The sequence below is a fragment of the Nanorana parkeri genome, unplaced genomic scaffold, assembly GCF_000935625.1.
Source record: "Nanorana parkeri isolate BGI_ZX_2015 unplaced genomic scaffold, ASM93562v1 scaffold436, whole genome shotgun sequence".
Classification (NCBI taxonomy): Eukaryota; Metazoa; Chordata; class Amphibia; order Anura; family Dicroglossidae; genus Nanorana; species Nanorana parkeri.
The window spans coordinates 787,499-798,672 of NW_017306704.1; the positions used below are offsets into that span (position 1 = coordinate 787,499).

General features: G+C 40.8%; 1 protein-coding gene across 1 annotated transcript in view; it reads right to left on the minus strand.

The window, feature by feature from the left end:
• Window positions 1-7,625: 7,625 nt before the first annotated feature.
• PROSER1 (proline and serine rich 1) overlaps window positions 7,626-11,174 on the minus strand; it is a 34,508-nt gene continuing 30,959 nt past the window's right edge. The window contains exons 13-14 of the mRNA XM_018560175.1: window positions 9,347-9,473; window positions 7,626-8,117 (exon numbers count right to left, since the gene is read on the minus strand). Coding sequence (XP_018415677.1) covers window positions 7,998-8,117; window positions 9,347-9,473 — 247 coding nt within the window. The 3' untranslated portion in view covers window positions 7,626-7,997. The remainder of the gene's footprint in view (window positions 8,118-9,346; window positions 9,474-11,174) is intronic.

Genomic DNA, 11,174 nt, shown 5'->3' on the forward strand with positions numbered 1-11,174 from the left:
GCTGGACTTTTTCCAACTCAAGGACATCTTTTCTTAGTACTGGTGACCAGAACTGGACCGCGTACTCCAGATGAGGTCGAACCAATGATCTATAAAGTGGCAAAATTATAGACTTGTCCCTGCAATACATCCCCTTTTTAATACAGGACAAGACCCTGCTAGCTTTGTTTACAGCAGCCTGGCACTGCAAACTACCTTTCAGTTTGTGGTCTACAATGACCCCCAAATCCTTCTCCATTTCTGACTTCCCCAGCGGCATACCCATAATTGTATAACCCATTTGTTTATTTTTAATTCCAAAGTGCATTACTTTGCATTTATCGACATTAAACCTCATCTGCCACATTAATGCCCACTCCCCTATTTTATCCAGGTCCTCCTGTAATGTTATAATGTCTAAGTCCGTGTCTATTACCCTCCCTATTTTGGTGTCATCCGCAAACACGGAAATATCGCTGTTAACACCCATGGTGTGTTTAGGAACGCTGGGAAATGACTGAAAAAACAGATTGCTGGTCATTACTTTACAGAACAAGATGTATATGAGCATGTATACCTGTAGTGAGTGAACTTAGCAGGTCCCATCAAAGAATGATAAAGTCTTTGCATCTTCATCTTGTTGCAACATCCAACCCAGTTTTACATCCTAAAAAAAAAATCAACTTCAGAAGGGAGCTTTGGAAAGGTCAATGCCAGTGGAAGTATCATGCATAGAGATCTCTTCCCCAACGTCTAGACATATGGCTTCTAGTACAGCTTGTGAATGTATTAACCTAATGTGTGTCTAAATGCAGTCAGATCCAATAACTCAAAGTAGCGACAATATGTATTTGTAAGTTGAACCAGAGAAGCTGTTAATAAGTACCCTTGTAAAGTTTAATATGTTTTATTCTGCATATATATTTTACAGCTTATAGTTTTCAGTTACAATTTGGGATTTCAGATTCAGACACATTTCATTGGATTTAGACCCTCTTTGTATCTATGCGTTACTGGAATTCTTGTATCTCACAATCAGCAGTGAGTTGGGGTTGCATGCACGTTTACCTTAAAAGGTGCCTTTGGTAGCACAAAACCTCGTCAAGGTGCGAAGGAGTACTAAACGAAACGTGGAGGCCATCATAACGGACTTCTTCCTGAGAATGCTACTTGCCTAGTTGTCATGCTTATCTAATGACTTACCACTTCTGGGGCACTGACCTGACACAAGTGTGGTAGGTAATAGATCTAACTTTCTTATCTGCAAGTGTGCTCCGAGACAGTCACTCATAGTATTGAAGCCAGAAACAGCCGGACAACTGCCACTGTTTTGAGGTCCAAGATTACAGCTTCTGTACTATTCTTGATGAAGGTTTCCTGTTTTGTATGGCTGAAGTATTCTTGCTAAATTCTGTTTTGTATTTTGTGATTCTGTAGCCAACAGTGGGATGTAGTCGCCTTAATAGTACCTCAGCAGGAGTGATTCTCAAAGCATAGAACATATTTTCTCTGCCCCTATAGGGTGTGCTATAGAGGTATCATTCTGTGTTATGGGTGTTTGATAACCTAGACATTAAGAAGGCCTGGGGAACCTGCTGAGGCATACTGGGAGAACTATTGATTATATGAGACACCTCCTGTTCTCTTTCTTCCTGGGATTTTGCCCAATGTGGACGTCAACCTAGTTCATTATCTCATAGACTTGAAGACAAGCCATGGAAGGGTGTAAAAGAGCTCCTCTCCTTGGAGGATCTCCTGAAGGTGTGGGCTGGTGGGGAAAATAGTGTAAGGCATAGGAGGAAACAAGTTGCAATTCTTAGCATGTATGGAAATATGGCGAGTGATTAGTTTAGTGGGAAAACCATCCTATGTTTGCCCGCCTTGGAAGATAGCAATTGAGGTTCTAGTGGTATCTCAATCTTTAAGGAGCCAGGGCTCCAGTCATACTCTTGTGCTTTGAAAGCAGTGCATTTCATACTCCAGATCAGTGTTTATTGTCTCAACAGTTGCTCTTGCTAAGAAGTCCTCAACTATTTTAATAGAGTTCTCCTTTAAAGGAGAACTGAGGGGAGTGCTTTTCACTCACCTCATAGTTGTAGCCGACCTGTGACAATGAGACTGTCACAGGGCGGCTCAGTAGATCGGGAGGTGAGCGAACACATGCCGGTGTTCGCTCACTTCTCGATCCTGTCACGGCTCTCTGCCGTGACAGGGGAGGGGCTGTATTCCCCCCTCCCCGCTCCGATCCACCAGGGCCGACTGGCGGAATGGACGGGGCGGGTACAGCTGGCTCTGCCTCTAGATAGGTAGAGCCAGCTGTCACTCACGCAGCTGGGCGGATCTCGACATCGATGTCGGGATCCGCTCTGGCGTCTCAATATACCGCGAGTTGTAGCTCGTGGTATACTGAGCTTAGGGTGACGGGAGGACGCTAGTTTGTGTCCTCCCGTTACCCTAAGGAGAACTATGGGGAAAAGCCCTGGTAGGCTAAGCCAAAGTTTAACTTGAAGGCTACATTCTGTGTTCAGAAAAGCATGTGTAACAGTTTAAATTTAAAAAAAAACATGTTTTGCCATGAGGTTTGTGTGCATCTCAGATACCTTCTAACAATATTAGTTGCCAGTGTTCCAAATGTCTAGACCCCATAGCCAGTACAAGCATTCAGCAAATGAATGTAAAAGTATCACATTTCCTTGTACTGTATTTCCTTGTACTGGTTCTAGGTCAAAAAAAAAAAAAATGTATGCCAAAACATCAGGGCAAGCAGACAACTAGCATTTCTGGTTCAGGATAGAATCAGAGTAAAGGTTGGAACCAGTGCGTGAGAGAGTCCTTTGTATAAGGCCTTGCTCTCTTTGCTGGGAGCTTTGCATTGAAAGGCAATGCAAAGCTCCCAGCACAGCGACCTCCATACTGCTGGCAGGTATCACTACATGCGGAAATCTATCATTTCATCTCCAACCCCACTACAGATGTCAGGGGAGCCCATGTTTCCATTTCTGAAAGAATGACACAAAACTTCAGTTTACAAATTCATCGGATTTATTATTTCTGATATTGTTACTAGAATGGCATTGTTTCATACAAAGCATTTAAAAACAGTTTATTTCATGAACCTAAAAATTAATATACAAGACTACAAAGGACAAAGCTTCTTAGATTATTTACAGAACTGTAGTTTCCATTTATTGTAGTAAAACAAACTGCTCAGAGTTTATACCCTGAATAGAGGTAAAGTAACAAAACATTTTCATATACATTACTTTTCTAAACCATTGTGAACATAAAAAATGAACAGTGTTGTGCGTCATTAACACCTGCAATGGGAGAATAGTAATACTACTACTGCTACTGTTGATCAGTTGCACGTTCAGTTTATTCTAACAGTATGAACTAGTCTGATCACAAGTTTTTGGGGCATGCTGGTCCCTTTTCCAAGTATTGTTTAACATATCAGAAACTGTACGTGCTAGTCTGTGGTACAGTTGGTTGCACTTCCTGCACTGATAATGGAAATGTGTATTTGAGCTGTGCTGCCGCTTTACAGACCTATGTCCTAGTGTATTATATGAGCCATGACCCAGAGTTGCAAATACATATCCCCTGCTCCAGACTTAAAACTCCCAACCTTTGTAGATCCCACTTCAGCCAACAACATACCCACCTCATTACCTACTAAATCTCATCACCCTCATAACCTCTTATCCACATCTAACCCCTCTTCCCCCACACACACACACACACTTCTATAACACCCTCTACTTTGAACAGCAGAGGTGATATAACAACACATTTGCACAAGGTAAGAGTGTTTAAATATGGCTAGGTAGACCATACAGTCCCCTCAAAAAATTAGGGTATTGATTGCAAACACAACTTCTAGGTTTCTAGGCCACTGTGGAAGGAGGATGTCATTACAAAGATGTTGTGCAAAAGTGATAGAAAAATCGGTGAAAAGGGTGTTCAGCTGGTCAGAGATATCAGAAAACTGCAAGATGTGCTGGCATGATCTGTTTGTCGATCTAAAACATGGAGGGCGTGGGGGAGTCGCAAGCAGGCACCACTTTCTCAATCACATCTTAGAGGAGACGACAGCAAGCCAAGATTTTCTAACTCATATGATTACTATATCTCCAAAAAGGTTCCAGCAGGCCTGTCTGTGAACACCAACCACCTGATCCAGCCAAAAACAGCTGAATTGGATGGCCAACATATCATGCCTATGGGTATCTTCAGCATCATCAACTACAATTATTCGGATGACTAGCCTGCACCAAAAATATGACATCTTGAATTTTGTTGGCTTCCATGAGCAGATTCCTTTCTTTCCCGATTAAGTTAACTAATGTAATTTCAATTAAATTCATGGATTAAATTAATCATCGAGAAACTGGAACAAGCATGCTTGTGATGGCAAATAATCTTGACAGCAATCAGCCAGATGTGATTTTCATTTTCTAAGCTATACTATAGGCAGAGACTGATGAGAAGAATCAAATATTCTTAGTAAACAGTTACATAATTGACAGTTAAAATTGTCATTCCTACAAGTCATTATAAAAGATTTTATACAGTACCATTATATTCACAGTTTGAGCAAAAATCAGGATATTGGTTTAAAATGAGGGACTGTCAAAATCACAGATAGAATCGATGAGCCCTTGACATGTTTTCCTGGAATGGGGAAGCGGCTCACAGTGTAAGTCTAAGAACACTGCCGTATCGCTAAGACATAGAACCAGAGAAAGCTCCTGCTTGCTGCATTGTGGGAAATTAGCTGTGACATGCCAAGAAAGAGAGATCACACACAGGAGCCATAATAAAAACTGGTGCCCTGGAATCTAGGCACAAGAGGCGCAGAGACCTCATAAACAATAAAAGCTATTTTACAGGAGGGATAGAGTTTTTCTAAAAATTAAAATGTTGCCATCTGACCATGATATGCAGTGGCGTCACAAGGGGGGTGCGGCCCGCACCTGGGTGACACCAAAATGCCTCTAAAAAGTCGGGCACTCGGTCATGGACCGAGAGCCCAACAGTGTGTCAGGTGAGAGGAGGGGACCCGGCGGCATAACTCATCCCGCCTGTTGAACGACCCCTCCTCTCTCTGGCGGCGTCCATCATCAAGATGGCTGCCGGCAGGCGTCAATTAGATGACCGCGCATGCGCGATTAAGTCACGCGTATTCGCGATGACGTCACTGCAGAGTGTCACCTGGCCGCGGGACGCCCCTGATGATATGTATACATCATTGTTAGCGTGGCCCTTTTCCATTCAACAAATTGCCTTTCCATTTTTATGATTACACGTCACCTTGTAAAAGATTGTAATTCATGTCATGCTAATTACGCCTCTTAAAAGGCTATCACAAATAAAACAATTCCATGTACAAAAACTATACACAGTCTCAGAAGTCTCCATCAAAAAGATTTAAAATATTTTTAGTAATCGAAATATTCTACATTATAATTTCATTTAAAGTTTATGAAAATAGAAACGTTTGGTTTACAACAGCATCACTGGAGGTTTGATCCCGTAGATGCACTACGATTTATTTGATAACACAACTCAGTAGCTCATAGTAGTCAACCTTTAGTCTAATGAAGTTCTATTTCTGATTGGTTGTTCTGGATTTACGGAATTTCATGACTCAATAAAAAAAAACACTGCTTGTTTGGTAAGGTCATGCAAAGCTTAAGCTGGCCATACACCAGTACAATTTCCTCCAAAAAATGTCAATTTCAGAATGTTTGTTTGGTTTTCTAATAGCTAAATCCTTTTTGTTGGCTTTAGTCCTCTTCTGGGTCACAGGAATACATGTACTAATGTCCTCCTGTGACCCAAAGTCAGCATCTAATAGGCTACAGCCTGCTATTTGCTGACCATGCAAAGCCACGCTGCAGCTGGGAAAGATCCCAACAATATTGTCAGCATCCACCCCGCTGCTGGTTGACAGCTGGCTCTGCCTCTCTAGAGCCAGATGTGCCTGCCCCAATGAGCGCTGGAGGAAAAAAAAGGGGAGGGGGAATCCCTGTGAGGACGAATGAAGGACAGTCAACACTCTGCAGGGAGAAGACCATGAGCTGAGCTTTCAGTGGTCAGTGATCGCTCAGCTCTCGATCTATAGAGCCGGTGTCTCTAAGTATTGGAAAGCATTAATTTTGCTCTCCCAATACCTCTCCTTTAATAGGGTCAAATCAACAATCAATTTAAACTGTAGTGATGAAAAAAAATGAATGAGCAGGATGGAAACTTTTTCTTGTACAATAAAAATTCTACCAGTGAATGTGGTTTTCAATCATTTCTGAAATTGAATGTTAAAATCAAACTACATTTTGAAGGACATTCTACAAGTCTCTGATGGCATCATTAAACGTTCTGATGAGCTTTTTCACATTAACGTTCATACAAAAATCCACCCGTCTTTGGCCAGCTTCAGAGAGCTAAGTGCCGGAAACCATGTTTGCTTTCCTGATCTGATTCAGTAAATAGAGGCATGATTGCTTGCTACTGGATTTTTGAAAGTTTGCACATCGTCATTACACTTTGTACATCTTCATTGTATTTTCTGCTGCTTTAGCTGCACAGTGAGCAGTGGAGACATATGCCATGTTAAGTAGCCCATACCAACCAATCATATTTCCCTTTACTGTATTATTTAAACAACATCTTCTGAATGGCTGCTGAGCTACTGCACCAAAATAGCCCTGAAAGTATTTTCATTATGGTTAAAATATAACTAAAGGCAAAACTTCAATTTTAAGTTTGAAGAGTAGAGAGATGCTAGAACCACTGTGAGGTTTATATCACTGTCTATGTCCCCAATGGGAAGACTCACTCGCTCTAATTGTCTTGATGACCAATAGCACCAGGAATGAAAGTGAAGGTCAATACAAAAGACTCAGTTGCCACCAGAACAGAAAGAGTGGAAATCTTACTATGGGGACACTTGTTCTTGTGACAACTAAGAGTGGATATTTCTGACATTGGAAAGTTATCCTCACTTCCTGTTGCGTATCCAGGACAGGAAGTGAAAAAATATCCCAAGCATAGATGGCAGAAAAAAAAAAGCCTGACAGTGATTTTTAACCCTTCTCTGCTCTGTCTAAATAAAAAACATGTTTTGCCTTTAGATATGCTTTAATAAATACTGCACCCAAGTATATGATCAGTGTTTAATATCATGTACAGATTTTTTGTATGACACATATTGTGTTAACTGTCTGTATTATAACATATTCATCCGATCTTGAGGGCTATCAAAGTTAGATTATTTTTTACATTTAACTTTCAAAGGTTCTGAACAGCACACTTGTTCCCCAACCCGGAAAACGGACATAAAATATGTCTCCCAATGCCAAGTTAAAGAGATCATATCTGGTTATGTTTGCTAAAATAGTTAATACGCAAAGACAATAAAATGTAAGATTTCTGTACAGTTAATATAAAAAGTAACATTTCCAAGTGTTAAAGAAATGCATTATGTAGATGGGTTAAGAACAGGTCTGCCTAGAACTGTACCTGAAAACCACATAGAGTGGGGACAGACATCTGGTGGGCGAGGGGGCAATTTTGAGAATGTAGCCTTTCAGTGTACTACGAAAATTTGCACTGATATCATGAGCTTCTAGGAAACGACGAGGGCTGTCTAATAATGGCCGCCTTTCCATCTGCCACAACAGAGAGCACTTTAAAAGCACCACAGCTATATAAAAGCACTACTCATTCTGTAAAACCATATGAAAACATAGTATTTAAAAAAAATAATTAAAAAATGCTATTAAAATAGATTTATCCTCATCTGAAAAGGTCAGTACTGGAAAGATGTGAGGTTTTGGTCAGGTTTTGCTAATAAATATCTAGTGTTCCAACAATGTTCAGACATGTGTCCTTGTAAAAATTATAAAGGAAGAAATGGAAATCTATACACTATGAGGGATTTGAAATACTGATGACTATTCTATGCCTCTCAATTGTTAGTGAATGGAAGAATTTGCTTTGTCTGAAATGCTCTCAAGCTACTGCCAGCCACGTTGTGGCAATCCCGGCTGAAGAGGAAAGGGCATTCCAGGTCCAGTAGGGAAACCAGCGAAGGCATCTGCTTGTGCTGAGAATCCTTCCAAAGAAGCTGAATGTGCCTGGAGAAAGAGATAATACAGACACTTTTTACATGATGAGTACTTAACAGATAATATAGCCGCTGACAAAGCTAATGGACTTAAGGCTGAACGCCAGATAGAATACATACAGTGTATATATAAAAATTATTTGCTACTCCTGCCAAAGGATTTGTATTTCTTTCCATCCATTTCTGAGATTTCTCAGCTCTGACCCAAACAGTACAATCCTTTATGACAGGACAACGTGATTCAGTACAACACTTACAGGTCTCCTTTTTCACTCCCTGTGAATGGACAGTAAAAGGAGAAGCAACAGAATGATGGGATCATCTTTCTCTCATTCTGCGCTCTCCTCCTAGAAGCCTGTCTCTTATTAGAACATAAACACTATAGCACAACTGATTTGCTTCTTTTCCCTCCCCATTCTGATTCCTGCTGTACAGGGGACTGCAAAAGGTTGATATCAACCAAAATTCAGGTACTTACACAGCTTGCATTTAAAAAATACACTGCATAGCCCCCCAAAAAAGTCACTACCTGGATTTAGCTAAGCAATTAAGAGCCTTCCATTTGATAAGTGTAATGATCTGGGGTGGTTTAGTTGGTCAGATCTAGGTTCAGCAATGGTATGTCCCCAAAAAATGAGGTCAGCTGCCAACCTGAATATACTGAATGACCAGGGATTTCAAAAGATTTTCAATGGATTTTTTCCTCCATGATGGCACAGACATATTCCAAGATGACAATGCCAGGACTAAGCGGGCCCAAGTTGTGAAAGAGTGGTACAGGGAGCATGAGACTTAATTTTCACACATGGATTGGCCACAACAGAGTCCAGACCTTAACACCATTGAGAATCTTTAGGATGTGCTAGAGAAGACTTAACACAGTGGTCCAACTCTCCCATCATCACTTTCCTAGGATCTTGGGGAAAAATTAATGTAACTCTGGATGGAAATAAATGTTGTGACATTGCATAAGCTCATCAGCTTATCGCCACAGCAAATGCATGCCGTAATCAAAGCTAAAGGTGATCATACGTGTGTGAGTGTAGAGTGTGTGACCTTTTTTGTCTGGCCAGGCAATGTACATTTAGGGATGTACTTTTGAATATAGTGGTGCAGACATTTGTGTATTTTATAAATAGTTATAAGTTTGAGTAGAATTGTCATCTTATAGCACTTCAGAAAAGTAGCAGCAACGGTCCACGTATGGTGGTACAGGGGCTAAAATAAGCAATAGACTACCTGTAACAATGCTGTCTGAGCTGCTGCAGCAGCAGCTGCGCTCTGCTGATATCCTTGAAGGGATTGAGCGGGACTTTGCGGAAAACCAGGAAGACCAGAGAGAGAAAGAAGAGGAAATGCTGACGGCCTATGGAAATACAATCAACAAAAACATTGGTTACATAAATTATAACTGGTGTGTGATGAATCCTTTTCGATTTATTAATAGAATCTGATACTTGTGCACCAGGACCAGCACATCCTAGATATTACACAACCAAATAAATTGTGAACGTAATGTATGCGGGAAGATCTTCCAATGAATATGATCTTTTAGATCATATAAGCCCTCACGGGCAGGGCCCTCCTTACCATCTTGTCTTATTGTGATTGTAATGTCTTCCTTATATTGTAAAACGCTGAGCAAACTGTTGGTGCTATTTAAATCCTGTATCAAAATAATAATAACAATAATAAGTGACTTAAAAACGGTCCTTCCTCGCTCTAAACTCCACCAGGTTTCACAACTGTCAGATATGTAGTTACACAAACATTCCTTTCACACAGGCGGTCCGATAGGATCTGCAGTCAGTTTTTCAGGTGGACCCAGTTGGATGCTCAATACAAGTCTGTGGTCATCCGTGTGTAAACGGACAGACATCCATTTACACCCGGCTACCCCCAACTGCGGCCAGGCCGGGAAAAACAAACAGATCAGAGATCTGTTTCGCTGGACCCGATAGTGCCAGGCCAGGGCTAATCTGATGTAACGAGACACATGTCCATGTCCATCCGATTCCCCATAGACAGACATAGAGGGACATGGGAAAAAAATTTTTTATAGTAAGTTTGGCCATCCTTAACCCTTTCGCTGTTAAGCCCTCCGGCTTTACACCTCAGCTGGCGGCGCCATTTTCCTGGTAGAACAAAAAGATGGTGCTACTTATTTTGTAAGTCCTGCGATAATTGCCCAAATGTTAATCAAATTAATATTAAACCGATAAAAATACACAATTCAATTGATAAAGCACTAAAATCAGTATCAGTGCACAAACAAAAATACTTTTCCGACTAAATCTAAAAGATAAAACTGTATTGAGTTAATAAATAACAAATATTTTAACATTTTGAATTGCGCCTTTTGTGAAACTGTGAAAATGAAGTAACGCAAAACTGTGAATAAGCGACTTATGTAAAAAATCATTGTGCGCTGTGTTGGTGTTTGTGTTGTGATAAAATGATACAGGCGTATATTTCATCACAACAAAGTGTATTACAATGCACAGCAATGCATCACAATGCATTGCCATACGCTGCCACACAGTTAAATTAATGTTATTTAAAAATGGAAAATATTTTTTTTTTTTTAAATCAAGCACTGTGATGCGTTATAACAACGCACTGCAGCGCATGTGCATGGCGATGAAAAAGAAATTGAGAATTTTTTTATGGAAAGCACTCAGTACAGAGGCTTCCTAGCCATAACTGGTGATGGTAAACATTTACTATCATCCAGTTTATGAAAGGGTAGAAGCTTCATCCCCATTGAGAAACCCATGAATGAACAGGAAGTGATGTAAAGCACTTCCTGTTCATTCATAACTGGGGACACAGTACTATATGTCCCCAGTTGTTTACAAACATTGGAGTGATTAGCTGATCACTCCAGTGTTTGCGCTGCACACAGAGGATTGGTAAATATTACATATAATTACCTCCCTGCTCTCCATCCTGACCCGCTCGGCACGCACGATCACAGAGCTGCCAGGGTTTGACAGCCGGTGGCTCTGAACTGATGACTGCTTGTCCATCCTGATCTTGCAGATCACTCCTCAGACCCCCCCCCCCC